Below are 19,215 nucleotides of genomic sequence, written 5' to 3' on the forward strand. Positions count from 1 at the left end.
CGCCAAATCTGTGGTTCTACGGAGGATCATGGGTACCGTACCTCTCTTTGCATCCTATCTGCAATGTGTATGGGAAGACGAAATACATGAAAAATTCAGAATCATCAAAACAAGGACGATCTAAGAAGGCTAGTAATTAAAATGAGCAAACAGATTTGATTTCGGTTCTTGAATGTGTTGACTATCCAATTTGTAAGTCTCAACTGTCGGGTCGTTGGCGCTAACCATTAATCCCAAAAGCTTGAACTGCTAGAAATACGCAACAAATTCACTTAAAGCGTACAGAAACAACGCCCACGGGTCTCGATTGTGACAAGGCCTACCTGGCCTCACGCCACTTCGAATATGACTCGGCCCAATCCAGCCTCACGCCATTTCGAACATGACTCGGCCGACATGGCCTCCCGCCATAGGGCAGGATGCTGGCCCATTTAAGCCAACAATCCCCCCTCCAGCACCTACACATATTTGCAGCATGCAGGAATCGAACCCGTGACCTCTGGCTCTGATACCACTTATCGGATCGTTAGCGCTAACTGGGAGAAGGGCCAAAATACAACGAGACATTTCATTACATCTTGAATAGGTAAAAGAGCGAAACGGAATAAAATGTTGTTGCCAATGCATTTGAAAGAAGGAAATTTACTAAAATGAGCAAACTTGTGTAAATCTAAATTCGCAGCACCTTTGCTGCTTATTCGGCAATGAAGAAAATCACACTCTTCTACTACTCGAATTAAGTATATTCATATCAATATTCCCCAGCTCCGAGACACTACCGTGGCTCGAATTCCGAAATGGTTACGGTGTTCACCGATGCTGCACGGGTCGCCTTCTGTTGCAGCCCGCCGGATGCATCGGTCTCGATCTCCTCTGTGTTTTCTGCAGTTGAGCTGTGCCGGATGACGAAAGCGGGGGTCGACGGGGCGGGGAGGGTGACGGAGTGGCTGCTGAGCATGAGCACGATGGACCCCATGCTCGGCCGGTCCGACGGGTCCTCCTGGACGCACAACAGCCCAATGTGGATGCATCTCAGCACGTCCTGCGACCGGCACTGCCCTGTGAGGCTCGGGTCGAGCACCTCGTGCGCAGTCCCTTCGGTCCAGTGCTTCCACACCTATTTAAGGGAGGGTTACAGAAAAACTGTTATTCTCTAAAAGCTTAAACTAGTAAGCAACGGTGCATAAATATTTTTATATTTAACACAATATACTGTATCTCATCCATCTAGTAAGGTATAGGCAATGCTTACATATGATAGAAGGCTTTCCGAAGGGATAGATTCTTGAGGGCGAGCATTTCTTTGTCCAGTCACAATCTCCAAAACCAACACTCCATAAGCAAAGACATCTGACTTCGTTGAGAAGTGTCCATGAATTACATACTCTGGTGGCATGTATCCGCTACAATTAAAAACCAAGTTTTAAATTTTAAACATTTTTTTTTAGCTCGAAAGAAAAGTTTCAACATTATATGAATATCTCCTTGAGACAGAAATTATACTGAACCTTTTTCCCGCAAGAAAAGTTTTGGGTGTAGAATGTGCTTACTATGTTCCTGCAATCCGACTCGTGTTTCCTTCGCTCGCGTCGACATCGAAGAGCTTTGCGAGACCAAAATCGGAGATTTTAGGGGTCATAAAAGCATCCAACAAGATGTTACTCGCTTTCAGATCGCGATGAACGATCTTTAGCCTCGAATCTTCATGGAGATAGAGAAGACCTCGACTAATCCCTTCGATGATCTTGTACCGTGTTCCCCAATCTAATTGTTCGCGCCTCGCAGGAACTGCATCATTTGAGTAAAATAGTGTCACATATATGACATTTTTCTAGTTGATCAGTACAGTTAATAAGAACATTTTCAATCATACAAATAATATCAAAGCAGGTAATCTATTTTAGAAGCACAAATGACTTGTGACAAATGTATCAGAGTGACAAGAACCAGCAAAAGAGCACTTCTATTTTTCTCTTCTATTTAAATCAAATGGCAAGATTAATAAGCAACCATGTGATGTTCCATACCAAAGAGAAACTTATCAAGGCTTGTGTTGGGGAGGTACTCATAAACAAGAAGCCTTTCTTGCTCTTCTATGCAGCAACCAATTAGCCTCACCAGATTCTTGTGCTGAAGCTTCGCCACAAGCACCACCTCATTTTTCAGCTCATCAAGCCCCTGTGCTGAGCTCACTGAGAGCCTCTTCACTGCTATTTCTTGCCCATCTTGCAATATCCCCTGTTGTCATTGTTACATGCATACAGAAGATAAAAATTGTTTTTATTGTATTATTATAAGTTTTTAGAAACAAACGATCATAAGTCGGTCAGAAAGTCTCGAGGTTGGATATGGAAAAAGAATGTAGGATACAAAATATTAAAATAATGCTACTAAAACTTTCTAATGCTAGTAATTCTTAACATGAAACATTTAAGAAACGAAAGGAAACTGATACATAAGCTAAATATATTGTCTTTTCGCAGGTCATGTAGTTAACTTGGAGCAGTTAATTACAAGAGATTTCACCTTATACACTGGTCCAAATCCACCTTCTCCTAACTTATTTTCTTCAGAGAAGTTGTTTGTGGCGGCTTTTATCGTGGCCAAATCGAGCAACAGAGATTCCACGCTTATAATTTCCTGCTCATCTCCTCCGTCTGCGTCACGAAGAGTAGGAACTCAGGACACAAACTAACGAATATTTTTGCTCATTTCTATGTGTGTTGAGATAAATGGAGTTAATTAGTGTGTGGAACTTACGGAGCAAAGGATCTTTAGCTTGTTTTCTTTGTTTCCTTTGGCAGAGATAGATAACAAAGAGGAGCAACAACGCAGCAGCAACCACCGAAATGGTAACAATAATAAGTGTCTTTGTAGTTCCACTAATTCCTGCTCCAAGAGCAAGTAATCCTACTTAGTTTAATTTTGAAATCAAACTAAATCAAATCGTAACGTGTAATATCAAATCGAGTTTCAAATTATCAATAAGACGTATCAAGCGAAATGAATCAGTTTGTTGGGTAACTAACAGCCCTAAAAAGTTTTTAACGTAATTATTTATCTCTTTTAGAAAACTAATATTATTGAAAATACTCTTTAATGTCTTAAGTTGTCTTTACAAATAGGGAAAACTTCAAAAACCCCCCTTGTGGTTTCAATTTTTTTCACTTTAGTACCCTGTGGTTTAAAATGTATCAAGTTAGTACCTTGTGGTTTCTCACTTTATCACTTTAGTACCCTGTGGTTTAAAGTGTATCAAGTTAGTACCCTATGGTTTTGCATTTTATCACTTTAGTACCCTGTGGTTTTGATTTTGTATCAAATTAGTACCCTGTGGTTTTTTAAACTATAGGNTGGTTTCTCACTTTATCACTTTAGTACCCTGTGGTTTAAAGTGTATCAAGTTAGTACCCTATGGTTTTGCATTTTATCACTTTAGTACCCTGTGGTTTTGATTTTGTATCAAATTAGTACCCTGTGGTTTTTTAAACTATAGGGTACTAAAGTGATAAAGTGTGAAACCACAGGGTACTGAAGTAATAAAGTGCAAAACCACAGGGTACTAACTTGATACACTTTAAACCACAGGGTACTAAAGTGATAAAGTGAGAAACCACAGGGTACTAACTTGATACACTTTAAACCACAGGGTACTAAAATGAAAAAGTACGAAACCACAGGGTACTAACTTGATACACTTTAAACCACAGGGTACTAAAATGAAAAAGTGTGAAACCACAGAGGGGGTTTTTAAGTTTTCCCTTACAAATATACTCTTATACCATCAGCAATTTTTCTTATTTGTCTTTAAATTATGGACAAAAAAAGTATTTTAATTTTTTACCTTCTCAAATATATTCTTCCACTACAACAAAATTAGGTTATAGGGACACATGTTTGGGACACTTTTGAGTAAGTGTCCCATTTATGCTAAAACTTAAAAAACCATCTACTAATGCCTAAATACAAAACCCAATCCAATAAAAAATAAAAGATTACTCTACTCAACCCACCACACCCAGTCCATTTGGCCCGATTACAAACAGAAAAAAAAAAAGAAGAAAAATCAATTATCATATTTTCTTCTCTCTTCACTCAATCCACTGAAATTCTAGACGAAGAGTCATTCCTGTCGTCCTCCTCCGCCACCGCAGCCAACGAGATAGAGTTTCGGCGGTTGCTAAATGCTTAAATAAGTTATTGGTAAATTAGCAGCACTCTTTTAGGTTATAGCGACACTTTTTAACTGTCACTATATACCTAGCGACCCCACATATAGCAACACTTTTTAAAAGTGTCGGTAATTTTAGCTAGCAGCACTTTTTTGACTTGTACCTACATTTAAAAGTGTCGCTATAGACCGTTTTTGTTGTAGTGTTTTGTCATTATCAACTTTCTTATTTGCCTTAAGTAAGGGATAAAAAAGGTATTTTGACTTCTTTCTAACTCTAGAAAATATTTAGTCTGAATTAATCGGAGATGATTTAACGGATATTAACAGCGGAGTTATTTTTAAATAACGAAAAAATATATGAGGAATATAGTAAAGGTATATGAGATATTTATCCCTATTATTTATGTAGGAGTGTAGTAATCCACTCGATCCGACGGGTAATAATTAAAGAAAAAATAAAAAACGGCACAAAGGAAGAGGAAATAACGATAAAAGAAGCGACGATAAGGGGTGGGATTTATCTTACTGATGAAGGCAGGTAATAGCTAAAGGAAGATGAAGAGGAACAGTTCGACCCATTGCAGAGGTGTGATCTGATTCGATTCAAGCAAAAAATAGAGAAGAACCCGGCTTGGTTCAACCAAACAAAGAAAAACTTATATGAAGGACATGAGCCGATTCAGTCGAGCCCACACTCAACAATGATTGGTTTAGTCCAAACAGAGAAAAAGAAAAATTTCAATCCGGTTCATTTAAAGAGAAGACAGAAATATATGAAAGACTTGAGCCAGTTCAGAGTGAAGCTTGCACACACACCAACAATACAAAAAAAATTACCATGTGGTAAATTTAATAAAAGCAATATGTAGATATAGTTAGATACGTATAGATATGTCCAGTTTGTTCACATTTATTCTTAAAAAAAAAAAAAAAAAATTAAAACACCAAGAGGAAGTCTATTGTTTACTTTCTAGGAGAAACTTCAAATACCATCCATGTGGTTTCGCATTTTTTTACTCTATTATTTTGTAATTTAAAATGTATCAAGTTATATCCTATGATTTTAATTTTATCTTTTTATCAGTTTTTCCGTTAATATTTTATTAAATTATATACAAAAAAATTTAGATACTTCACCTAGATTTATCGAATATTTACTTTAGTAATCTTTAGTTTTAACTTTGTCACTATTTAACAAAAAAATTAAACAAAATCTATAATAAAAAATTAAAAATAAAACTATGTAGTAATAAATTGATATATTTTAAATTATAGAATACTAAATTCAAAAAAATATAAAATCACACACTACAACAGAATTAGGTTATAGGGACACATGTTTGGAACACTTTTGAGTAAGTGTCCCATTTATTCTAAAACTTAAAAAAATATCTACTAATGCCTAAATATAAAGCTCAATCCAACCAAAAATAAAATATTATTCTACTCAACCCACCACACCCAGTCCATTTGGCCCGATTATATATAGAAAAGAAAAAAAAAAAGAAAAATCAATTACCATCTTTTCTTCTCTCTTCACTCTTCACTCAATCCACTGAAATTCTAGACGAAAAGTCTTTCCTGTCGTCTTCCTCCGCCACCGCAGCCAACGAGATAAAGTTTCGGCAGTTGCTAAATGCTTAAATAAGTGTTAGTAAATTAGTAGCGCTCTTTTATATTATAGCGACACTCTTTAACTGTCACTATATACCTAGCGACCCCATATATAGCAACACTTTTTAAAAATATCGGTAATTTTAGCAAGCAGTACTTTTTTGATATGTACCTATATTTAAAAGTGTTGTTATAGACCGTTTTTGTTATAGTGACAGGAGTAGTGATGTTCGGAGTTTTTCCTGCTTTGCTAAGCAACAACGCGATGGTGTTCGTGGACTAGTCCTAGACGTAACATTGATCTCAAACGTAACACGAGGGCAACTAAAATGTGGAACTTAGTCACCGCACGTGAGTTGATGTGATGTTACAGGTGTGTTTGTTTTACCGGAGTAAAAAGAGATCAACAAGCTAGTTTTGTATAGTAATACTTATTTTGGTTGTTTGATTTACTGTAACTATATTAATATTCAAAAACTTAAAATTTACAAATTAAATATCATAATTAATTTCGACTCATCTAGATAAAAAAAATAATAGGATATTAATTAATCTATCACACGCACTCTCTAATTTTATCCATCATTTTTTATCAAACAACTAATTAACAGAAAAATTAGAAAAACTTTAGCTTTCACAGTTGTACAAATAACTAACAAAAAATAATAATTATTTTTGTCCAAAATTTAGTTCATCTAAAAATCTATTTCAATTTAAATTTCACTTTCGGTGAAACAAACGGATGCTAATATTGACATTTCAAAAAGCACGGTTATATGAACCCCTATTATATCCAAACAAGTTATTAAATAATAAAAGTTAATATTATTTTTAATTTTTTGATTTTTTAAAGCATCATAATTTTAAAAAATCTTGATGTTTAAAAGCGTCGGAATATATTTTACAAACGCTTGGCATAAACGTCGATATATACGTAACGATTCTTCATTTGCGGACACTGTAACTGACAATTTCAAATGTATGTCGATAAAGTATATTCGGACGTTTTTAAATATTGTTGAATAATGAATATTAAGAAAAAATATTCCTAAACGTTAATATTTTGTAGTATTTTCAGCTGCATGCCTTCCTGCAGCAAATCCCTACGGAAAAAATTAACGCGGGAAAAAGACTTGGACTTACCTCCACTTCGGTCCGACCCTGCCGGCGGAGGCGGCGGTGGCGGCGTCGCCGGAGTGCTCCCGATGGCCGACGAATTATAAAACGGAGCCGACTCGAACCGGATGTTGCAGTTATTTCCGAAAACCCTGCCGCCGATCCGATTCTCGCAGCAATTCGGGATGCTCTTGACGCAGTTCGTCAAGCACCCGTCGCAGTCGGCCGGCGACAGATCCCTCGTGCACTGCACCAGCCCGTATATGTTTGTGAAGTTGATGTACTCGACCTGCCCCGTCGCGAACAGCGGCGGCCGCCCCGACCCGTAGGCCGCTTCTCTGGTCAAGTTATTCATCAGCGAAAAGAGCCGGGTGTCGAACAGCTTCACATCCGTGACGTTGTTCAGGTTCCACGCGAAGTCCTGGGCCCAGTCGACGACGCCGAAGAAGCTGCTGTTGGAGTAGCGCAGCATGCAGGTGTCGTTCCACACGGTGTTCGACGCGCTGCGCGGGCACTCCGCGACGGCGTATTCCGCGGCGGAATTCAAACAAGTGTTGCAGTCGGGGGAGGAGACGTCGCCGCGGCATAAGGCGAGGCCGTAGACTTCGCCATCGCCGCCGCCGTTTTGGCCGACTGTGGTGTTGTAGAAGCCGGACGGCGCGGTTGCGGCGGGGAGGGTGGACAGCAGCTGCTTGAGGTTCGACTGGAAGGCGTTGTTCACCGTGAAGTTTGCGGAGCAGTTGTGGAAGATGGAGTAGGGTTGGGATTGGGATTTGGATTGGGATTGGGATGTGGGGGTGCGGAGGAGAACGAAGAGGAGAGAGCAGAGAAGGAACTGGAAAGGGGAAGGCTCCATAGTTTAATTTTCTCACAAATAGGAGGGAATAATATGTAAATAAGGAAAGGCAACCTTTTATGGGGCGATGTATCTAGCGACGTAAATAGAGCGGATCTTCGACCATCAAAATTCCACCCATCTTCTATATATTCTATAACCCACGCGGTCTCATAACCCACTCCTACGGCGCTCCAAATCCGCTCTTCTAACTAATACATTTTTTTTTTTACAAATTATAATATTATTAATATTTTTAAAATATAAATTAATAATTTTTTAAAATAATAATGAGTAATATTGTCAAGCTATATATATATATATATAATATATATATAATATATATATATATATATATATAATATATATAATATATATATAACTAGGCTGAATATCTATTAATAGCATCAAACTATTGGGCTATTAATTTTTTAACACCTTGGATTGAGAAAATGACGGTTAGGGATGATGTAGGCCCTAGAGTTGAGTGGGTGGTTGGTTAAATAATATAATCTAACGGGCAAAAATAATCAAAGGGGTTAATCTAACGACAGAAAACTTGATAGTATCAAGTGCTTAGTGCTATCGGTAGCATAGCAGTCGGACTCTATATATATATATATATATATATATATATAAATATAATTAACAACATCAATTATAAAAATAAAAAATATCAATCACAATTCGCAACAAAATTCAAAAGTTTCAAATATATGAAAAATAAAAGCACCAATTTATTTGTATTTTGAACATTTTCGTGAATATATTATTTTTTGGGGTTATTTTTTAAAATATAAACGACTTTTCGAGCAAATTAGGGACGAAGTTGGGACAGATCATGGAGGGGTGAATTCGGAGCGAGTCAAAATTTTCTATTTTCTATCCAGAATCTATCACGGATCATAAAATTCGCTGCATTCTCTATTTTTAATCCATATATTTTTTTTATTTACTGTTTTATTCAGGGTGCATGGATCAGGGTGGAGCGAAAGCTCCTCCAACCCTGATTGGTTTTCGGATGTATTGATTGCTCTAATGGGGATCTCATTGGCTGTTGACCATCAAAAGATGAGTTGACGCCACTTAACAGTTTGCCTTAAAATAAATTTGGACTGTATATAGAATTGAGCTCCTATACTTTTAAAATCATTAAATTATTAGTGCTTATAAGGTTTCAATCTGAAAAGGTTTATTGGAATAGGATAATAGTAATCCCCGGCTACGTTTGCTTCAAGTATAAGTTAGAATTGCTTATTCCAGAAAGAGATACAAATTCAGGTATAAATCGAAACTAGACCAATTTTACGTTTGAATAAAAATTAGGTTATTTTTGGGAATAATATAAATAATATTTAAATGGTTAGATTGCAACAAGATGAATAAAAGTTATAATTTTAAATTAGAAATATTTTATCTAATTAATTGACATCAAAATATTAATTAAAAATAATTTAATAAATTAATAAATTTATTATCTATGAATATTGTATAAGACAATGAAAATATATTAATTAATTAATTAAATATAAAGTATAATTTAACTTTTTAATTAGTTAGTAAAATATTTTAGTTAGTTATCTAGTAAAAAATTTAATAAGATTAATAGAAATATTGAATAAAAAATTTCTCAAAATTTTATATTTTCACGTTTATTGGTTGCAAGTGTTTTATTTTAAATACTAAGGACTATTAGAAAAAATTTAATGCTAAATCGGATGAAAGTATATTTTTAAGATACTCAACTACTAATAAAGTATACCATATTTATAATCGAGTATGACTTCTATTCAAACTACCGTAAAAATTAATAAATCACTTGAATCATCACAAAATAATGTTGAAATTGTATCTAACGAAAGTGAAAAGCCATCTAAAGATAGTGAAGTTATTCCAAGAAATCGAAAGCGTAAGTCCCCGTACCCTCTCGATCAAGTTATCGGTGATTAATTTATCAGATGGCCTGTGTACACGCTAGAAATTCCGTTAGAGACATTTGCAACAATTTGGCTTTTCTCTCACAAATTAAGTCTCAAAAGCTCAATGAAGTATACAATGATGAAAATTGAATCATTGCTATACAAGAGAAATTGAATTAGTTTGAAAGAAACAAAGTTTGGAGGTTTGTAAAAAAACCCATTGGCCATATGTAATTGGTACAAAATGGGTTTTTCGCAATGAGAAAAATAAAGATGGCATCATGGTTCCAAACAAAGTCAGATTAGTGGATCAAGATTTTAACCAACAAAGTGAATAGATTTTGATGAAATATTTGCACTAGCGGCGCAATTTTAAGCTATTGGAATTTTATTCGCTTTTTCTTTTTAAAAAAATATAAAGTTATTTCAAATAGATGTAAAAAGTATATTTTTAAATAAATTTATAATAAAAACATTTATATTTAAGCTCTCTAAAATACTTTAGGAATTAAAATATGCACCATATGGTCTTGGTACGAAACGCCAAGCTAATTTTTAATTTCAAAAAAATTTAGAATTGGCAAATTTGACACCACAACATTATTTATTAAATATTTTAATAATGATTTTTTTATTGTTCAGATTTTTATTGACCATATTATTTTCGGTACTACTAATAAAGTGTTGTGCAAAGTATTTACTAAGTTGATATAGAATGAGTTTAAAATAAGTATGGATAGCGAGCTAAACAATTTTCTTAAGCTTCAAATAAAATAAAGTGCTGTGATTTGCACAAATATCATTCTACTTATTTGTTGTTAAAAAATAAACAGTGCTCTCACAGAAACTAATCAGAGGATCAAATATGAATATCGATGAACTTTTACAAAAAAAAAAATAAAAAGTTGAACTCTTTAAGAACATATATATTTGCTATACGATATATTTGTAGGAATCTGTATATAATTAACCCTAAAATTTACATCTTATTTTTAAATATATATATATATAAGTAGTATTTCTGATGAAATAATTGAACTAATAATTGCTTGAGTGTGGGACCATTGACTGCAGGACTTGACTGCTAGACTGCCGTGGCATGTCACTGTCGCTGGACAAATGCCATTCCAATTGACGTGATTTTCTAATCACAAATTTTTCAATAAAATTCTTTTATTAGAACGCAGATTCTCTCCCTGGCACTAGGGATGCAAACGGGACAGATCCGGGGGCGGGAGAGTTCCCCCACCTCCCGCTCCATTTTTTATCGGGGCGGGGCGGATTCGGGGTTGGGCGGATTCGGGGCGGGTTGCTTTTCATTTTATTTTGGCCCCCACTTACCGCTCCATTCGGGGCGGATCGGGGCGGAAGCCGGATTTTTGACGGATCGGGGCGGATTGAAGGAAGAAAAGAATTTTCCACCTCCCGCTCCATTTACTTGGCGGACCGGGGCGGATTCGGGGCGGGTTATATTTTTTTATATTTTTTGTTCCCACTTACCACCCCATTCGGGGTGGATCGGGGCGGAGCTCTACCAACCCGGATCCATTTGCATCCCTACTTGGCACCATCCAATTTCAAAACGACCATTATTTATCCATTTTTCTTTAATTATATAAAAAATAAATTTAAAATAGTTGTTGTTCAGTATCATATTTACAATTATACGTCAAGAAGATTAATGATAGAGTACAAAAATATGACGTACTTAATCTTAAGATCTAACTAGTGTTGGACCCGCGATTCGCAGCGGATAAGTATTATTTTAGCCAACCAAGATATTTAGTTATTTAAGTTTTAAACTTGAAAAATATGTAACAAAATATATATAATTTTGATAGCTATTACATAAATAATTTTTTTAGTTAAAAATTTAAAGTTAAAGGATTTATTTTACATTAAAGAATAGATGGGGGGTGTCTTTATAATTATCTTGTGTTAAAATTAATTGGAGAAAAAAAATTATTAAATGCACCTGATGTATATTAATACTGTGCATACACCACAACTTATATTAGATAATTAATATTTTAATATCAAAATTTAATTAAATATATCTAATCTATACATGCAGTCTAATAATTTAAATTATGTTTGATAAATTAATTTTAAAATCTCTATTAAAAAGTTTTAAGTTTGTGGTCCGAGTATAGAGAATGCTGAATAGGATGCACAAATAACTATTCCAAAGGAAATGAGAAATCTTTACTTGCACCCGGTGCATACCAATGTTCCATACAGTGTATATAATATTAGATGATTGATAAAATATTTGATAATTTTTACTGTAAAATATAATATGGCATAATATATATATATATATATATATATATATATATATATATATATATATATATATATATATATATATAAATTAAATAAATTTAAAAATTTATTGTCTACAGAATATTTATCTTTTTATGCACATTTTTAGTATACGGTGTCGTGATAGGTCGGGTCTAAATAATTAATATACTGTATCCATATCCTAAAATGAAATTGTTAGAAAAAAATTATATACCCTACCCATTTAATTTCGGATTAGGTCCAAATCTAGATACTTAAGTTACTAATATACCCATTAGGTCTATTTGAGCGGATCTACACAGTTGCAACTCGTATTCTACCCGTTCAAGATCGGGTGCAGATATAGATATATATATATATATTTATATATAATTTCAAAAAATTTTAGAATCGGCAAATTTGACACCACATTATTTATTAAATATTTTAATAATAATTTCCTTATTGTTCAGATTTATATTGATAATATTATTTTCGGTGCTACTAATAAAGTGTTGTGATTTTAATAATGATTTTTTTATTGTTCAGATTTGTATTGACGATATTATTTTCGGTGCTACTAATAAAATGTTGTGCAAAGAATTTTGATAATAGGGGAAGACTGTTGAATCCAATGATAAATTTTGATAATAACAAACAATTTTTACAAATATGGTATTAATTCAAAAGCTTTTTACAAATGTGAAATAATTTCAAAAAGGTTTTACATTTGTAATATTAATTTAAAAGCATTTTACAAATCTCGTATATTTTCAAACGAGCTTTTCAAATATAGTAATATTTTAAATGTACTTTACAAATGTGATATGAATTTAAAATTATTTTGTAGTATCCCTGATGTTTGGTTGCCAGTAAAATTTTAACATCTATGGCTTGTCGACATATCTGGAGAGTGTCGGGACAAATCGAAGTTGTTTTGGTGCGAAATGAATGCAAAACGGACTGACGGGAGGCGAGAGTGGAGTTCTGACACTGAAATCCACAAAGTGCAGAATTTCAGTATTGAGTATCGGTACCATACAGCGGAGTACCGGTACCCCAGTGTATTTCTAGAATAGCATGCTCTCGAGTTGCCCCAACTGATGCTGAGTACCGCTACAGTATCGGGCTGGTACCGGTACCCTGTGAGCGAGCTGGCTGTCCGAGAGGCCAAGTACCGGTAACCAAATCGGGTACCGATACTCCAGCTGGCTTTTTAAGTTGGTGGGGGGTAGTATTGTCTTTTTGTTGGTGGTTATCCATGCCACCTACTCTCCCTGATATTTATCCACCTGAGAGAGGGTAATTTTCTCATGTTCCTCTATCTCTAGTTTTGATCGTGTGCATGGTGGAGGCCACGGCTTGAGCTCGGGAGATTTTCGACGTCAATTTGGAGGGCCGTTCGAGCATGCGTGTGTTGCGGTTGTGCCGTTGGAGATCGGGCGAGCGTGTGATTTCCTTTCCTTTCGACTTCTCGCCGTGGTCGGACGAGTTTTTCGATGTGGGTTGAAGTTTACCGAAATCGCTGGAATACCTCCTAAGTTTTAATATCGTCGATATGTATCATTGGTTTATTTTCTTGCTAGTACTCGAATTCATGGATTAGAGATAAAATCTGAATTTGGAGTTAAATTAGTAGTATATTTTTACATGTTGGGTTTGGAATTGACTTAGGAGAAAACATATAGATCCTACACTGTCATTTTTGAAAATTACCAGATTTAGGTTTAGGAACTGTGGTTCATCTGTATCGCCGCTGTTTGTATATAGTGGATACCCAGATTAGTGTAGGATGAGTTTACGCTCGTGTTGGGATGCCGACCTTATTTTACAGTAGTGTGTAAACTGTTTCAGACTGTCGAGTGGCGTCGCGGTTGACGGTGAACCCAGATTACTATTTTTTGCATCGGATTGTGCCAAGGGCACGTGAGTTTTGGTTGCAGGACCAGTTAGACCCATTTGCTTTGATTATAGCCTGTGAGAGCCTGATTGAGCTCGATAGAGACACGCTTGCATACTCAGTTGGGTGGCGCTCACGAGTGCCATCCGGAGTTAGGTTTAGTGCGTTTGTGTTGATGTCGTAGTGCATGATTGGACTTGCTCTCCACCGACAACCTAGCTTGGTGGCGGTTGGTGTAGTTTCGATAAGCGGGACGGATGCATTCACAGTCCCTAGTGAGTTTGGTTCAGAGATTGCATCTTGCTAATATCTACAGATAGCTAGAGTTGGTTAGCGATAGTATAGTGGTATATAGCTGTAGAGTTTTACCAATATCCTTTACTATCCTTCTGCATACTTTCTGTAGACTTAGTGGGTGAGCCGTTGAGGTCGGTAGCGGTACCCACTTAGGACTACTCCTTTTTGCAGTAGTTCCCACACCAAGTTGTTGATCTTTTTTTGCAGAGCCTTCTTCTGCGGCTACTGTTGTCGCTGATTCTGATCGTGGAAGGGAGTCGCGAGCTAGATCCCTTCCCTGATTGCAGTACTAGAGGAGTACCATCTACATGTAGTTTTTGGATTTTTTGTTCATGTACATACTTATGTTAATATACTCGCTGAAGCGAGGGATGTTTGTATCTAGTAGACATTTTGTATGTATAGTAAACCTGATATTTATTTATATATTCAGTTCAGTTTAGCAGCTTTACACTACTAGTTGTGGTTTGAATTTGTTTACAGGTAAAACTATCGCTTCGTATACAGGAGAAATTCCTTTGTATACGACGGATTTGTCGGCGTGCCCGGAAAAACGTGTAGCCCGAGGCGTGACATATATTGAAATTAATTCAAATGCATTTACAAATAAAGTTGAAATTCAAATTAAAATCAATTATCCTTTAATCATACTTTTATTCTTTTAAGTCCTATCTATTCTTTTGATTTGTATTTGTCAGCTATATTAAGAGGTTGTAACAGAAGTCTTATAAAGTGTGATCTTAAGTGGTTTTGAACTTATCATGTTCAAAAGGTCAAGTGATAGTGATTAAATTAGTATCTCAAGGAGAAGAAGAACTGAATTAGAGTAGGCAAAAAGATCAAATCAGGATAAATTATCTGTGTTATCTTATCGAATTTGTTTTTCTTCCTTTTTTTTATTTGGTTGTGCAATTTTTATATAAATTTAATTTTACTTCAGTTTTAGTTGTCAACTAATTCAAGGGAAAACTTCAAAAACCCCCCCGTGGTTTCATGGTTTCTCACTTTGCCCCCCTGTGGTTTAAAGTGTATCAAATTGCCCCCCTGTGGTTTCGTTTTTATCTTTTCGGTAGCTTTTTCGTTAATATTTCATTAAATTATATACAAAAAACTTCAAATACCCATCTAAATTTATCAAATATTCACTTTTGTACCCTTTAATTTTAACTTTATTACTGATTTAAGAAATAAAAAATAATGAAATTGATAAGAAACAGAGAAAAAAGAAACCACAGGGGGGCAAATTGATACATTTTAAACCACAGGGTGGCAAAATGAGAAACTACGAAACCACAGGGGGTTTTTTTGAAGTTTTCCCCTAATTCAACCCCTCTCTTTGTTATCATTGACCACACTCTATCCGTCAATAAGCGATGAATTAAACTCTTATTACGCATGTGAAATAAGAGTAATACAATCTGTATATTTAAAAGTGTATATATAAATCATATAGTTTATTCATCTTTATATTTTAAAAATACTTCTAAAATTTTATACTGATGAGTATATATAAACCCTATTTTTAAATATATATATATATATATATATATATAAAAGTAGTATTTCTGATTAAATAATTTAATTTAACTAATAATTGCTTGAATGTGGGGCCATTGACTGGGACAAATTTTCTGGGCACCGTGCCCAAACAAATTTGTTCGGGCAAGGTGCCCGATGGGCGCCACGTGAAAAGAAAAAAAAAATGGCGGGCTCTGTTTTTAGAGAGAGAGAGAGAGAGAGAGGGGTAGGGCTGGCAAATGAGCGAGCCGGCTCGCGTTCGACTCGCGTTCGACTCGATATTTGGCTCGCTCGAGCTCGACTTGAAATTAAATAAGCCCAGCTTGAACAAAAAGAAAGGCTCGAAATTTATTTCAAGCCGAGCTTGAGTATTACTCGGCTCGTTCGAATTAGGCTCGAAAAGCTCGAAAAGCTTCGAAGTATATATATATATATATATAGTAGAGCTACTATACTATCGAAAGAATAGGGGATAATGGATTGCTTTCGATTGGATTAATACTATTATTACCTTGTAGGGACACTCAATCCTTAGGAGTATTATTTAATCCTAAAGGGGACTGCAATCATCCAACCATACAATTCTTAATCAAGATGAACAAAATTCGAAAACATCAAATCTTATATTTTGATAGTATAGTAGTTCTATATATATATATATATTAAAAAAATATAATATAATATATTTAATTATATATAGGCTGATGAATAATTTGAGTTAGTTAAAATTGGGCTAATGTTGTTGACCATTAAAAACAAGTCCAATAGACAAATAAAGAGCAAAATTTCACTAAATTTATACATTTTCCTTTCTTTCTTTCTTTGACGAGAGCTCTAAATTTTCAATATGTTTCCTCTTTCTCTTTTTTTTGTCTCTCACCCTAAGTGACCAAGCGGAAGCCCTCCAAATTACAAGTAACAGCATATGCCGTCGTTGCTACCTTGCTATTAATTGTATGGTTGAGAAATATATAGAATATTTTTTAAAGTAGAAAAATTATTATTCATATAAAATTTTAATTTTAGTTATATATGATTGGATAGTTTAATCCAATATTTATCTGTATAATTTATTTATTTTTGACTGCATAAATAAAAATGAATAATATGGAGATTGAATACGGAAGAAAAGATATGTGAGGCTGAAAAGATTAGATATTCAACTCATAAATTATTTTTTTTCATATTATAATACAATATTTCATATAATTATTTTGTACTTTGAACTATTAGACATATTTTTGTATCAAATTATAAATAATATTCTATACAAATTAAACTATTGATCGTATGATGTTGAGAATTTCAAGCGGCTCGTTTAGGGCTCGAGCTCGCTCAACTCGAAATTAGGCTCGCTCGAGCTCGGCTCGAATTAATTTCAATCTAAGCTTGAGCTTAAATTTAAACTAGAAATTAATTTTAAGCCGAATTTGAGCCGAGGTAAGCTCGCACGAGCTCGGCTCGTTTCACCCCTAGAGAGGGGAGAGAGAGCGGACTATTTGACTGACGTGGCATGTCACTGTCGCTGGACAAATGTGATTCCAAAGTCCTACGTTAGTCAAGTTTGGCGTGATTTCATAATCACAAATTTTTCAATAAAATCTTAATGAGAAAGTAATGATACAATTCCAAAACGACCATTCCTTTTCCCTTTTTTTTAATTTTATAAAAAATAAATTAAAAATAGTTGTTGTTCAATATCATACAATTATATGTTGAGAAGATTAATGATAAAGCATAAAAATATGATGTACTTAAGCTTAAGATCTAATTAGTGTTGGGCCCGCACTTTAGCTTAAGATATATATAGTTATTTAACTTTTAAGATTAAAAAATTACAAAAAATAAAGAATTTTTTTTTATATTTTTTTAACTTTCAGTATTTGTAGAGTTGAATTATTTTAATAATTTTAATTAAAAATTCAATCAAACTTAATAGTTTTGATAGTTATTCCATAAATAATTTTTTTAATTAAAAATTTAAAGCCCAACGACTTATTTCAAATTGCAAAATAGGTGGGGGTGTCTTTATCTTGTTAAAATTAATTGAAGAAAGAAGAAATTATTAAATGTACCTGGTGTATATTAATATATACTACATATGCCACAACTTATATTATATGATTAATATTTTAATATCAAAATTTAATTAAATATATCTAATCTATACAGTTTAATAATTTAAATTATGTATGATTAATTAATTTTAAAATTTCTATTAAAGGGTTTTAAGCATATGGTCCCAGTAAAGAAAATGCTTAGTAGAATGTACAAATAATTCCAAGGGAAATGAGAAATCTTTGCTTGCATACCAATGCTTCATACACTATACATAATATTAGATGATTGATACAGTGCTTGATAATTAATACTGTAAATATAATACGACATAATATATATAATATAAAATATTTAAATAAATTTATTGTCCTACAAAATTTTATTTTTATGTACATTTTAGAATTGATTTATAGTGCAACCTTTCAAAATTTTAGAGTTGGTTTTATAATATTGGAGTATAGAACCTTTCTGAACTACGAATTATTTTGAATAAGCTATCCAACCTTTCATTTTAATTCTACTATCCAACCTTTTTAAATGTTAGATTTGAGTCAATCAGTAATACTTTGACTTTAAATTTTAAATGCGTCATTTAGCTTTATAGATTTAGTTAGCAAACTTTATATAAATTTCACAACTAAATTTATTAAAATAAGTAATTAGTTTAAACTTCATCGCTCTCTCGTTTATTTTTTATTGGACAATTTATATCTAAGTGACCAATATAATAAAATCAAAATTTATATTAAATATATGTCTAAAAATATGCTTGGACCTGTGCAAATTAATGCTGAGGAGATGAGAAAAATATTTCGATAATACACCACATAAGTCTTGTGACTCGTTACCTTGGCAGTTATCTTGATTGTTTTACTTGAGATAACCATAAATACAATAAAAGATTTTAGGGTTGAGCTCTGTGATTACAAGAGGAAGATTTGTGATGCTTGATCTGATTTGTATTGAAACGTCTGAGGCATATGCTATATTAGTTGAGTGGTGATTTAATTTAGCACTCCTGCATTGTATTTTTTTTCGTTAGGTTGCACGTTCTATGACTTGTATGAAGAATAGAATGCATAAGAGAAAATTGACCATTGTAGCCAAATAGGAGATTGCCATGTAGTGTGTTCATATTGGCCGATTCAAATTCAACCCAATTCACATAAGATGTGGGTGAGGATTTATCCTAATAAGTTAATGATGAGTACAAATTATATATTTCTTATTAGTTATAAAATGTATTTTTTTAATGAAAATCTTAATAGATATTCCAATCCTACTCTTTATATGGAAATCAGAATATTTTAAGAAATCATGATATCTATATATAGATGATCCCTTTCTCTGATGTAAGAGACGTGAGAATTAGAAAAAGGATTTTCTCTTTCCTCTCTTCTCTCTTTACATTCTCTCTAGATTTTCCACCTATGTTACTGAAGTTTTAGAGTACGGATATAAAAGAGAAATCATCCCAACAATAAATATAGTAGTT

At 33.9% G+C, this 19,215-nt stretch overlaps 1 protein-coding gene across 2 annotated transcripts; it reads right to left on the bottom strand.

The window, feature by feature from the left end:
* LOC109722419 (putative receptor-like protein kinase At4g00960) lies at positions 603-7,844 on the bottom strand. Of its 2 annotated transcripts, XM_020250479.1 has the most exons (7): positions 6,932-7,842; positions 2,761-2,889; positions 2,527-2,657; positions 2,028-2,238; positions 1,551-1,788; positions 1,253-1,403; positions 603-1,117 (listed from the first exon to the last, which is right to left on the bottom strand). In XM_020250479.1, exons 1-7 carry the CDS (start codon positions 7,758-7,760, stop codon positions 776-778), a joined length of 2,031 nt encoding a protein of 676 aa, XP_020106068.1. In that variant the 5' UTR covers positions 7,761-7,842; the 3' UTR covers positions 603-775. The 2 variants fall into 2 exon arrangements, with proteins under 2 accessions (XP_020106068.1, XP_020106069.1); XM_020250480.1 differs by lacking the exon at positions 2,761-2,889 and having other exon boundaries at positions 6,932-7,844.

The sequence above is a fragment of the Ananas comosus genome, linkage group 16, assembly GCF_001540865.1.
Source record: "Ananas comosus cultivar F153 linkage group 16, ASM154086v1, whole genome shotgun sequence".
In the NCBI taxonomy this organism is placed as follows: domain Eukaryota; kingdom Viridiplantae; phylum Streptophyta; class Magnoliopsida; order Poales; family Bromeliaceae; genus Ananas; species Ananas comosus.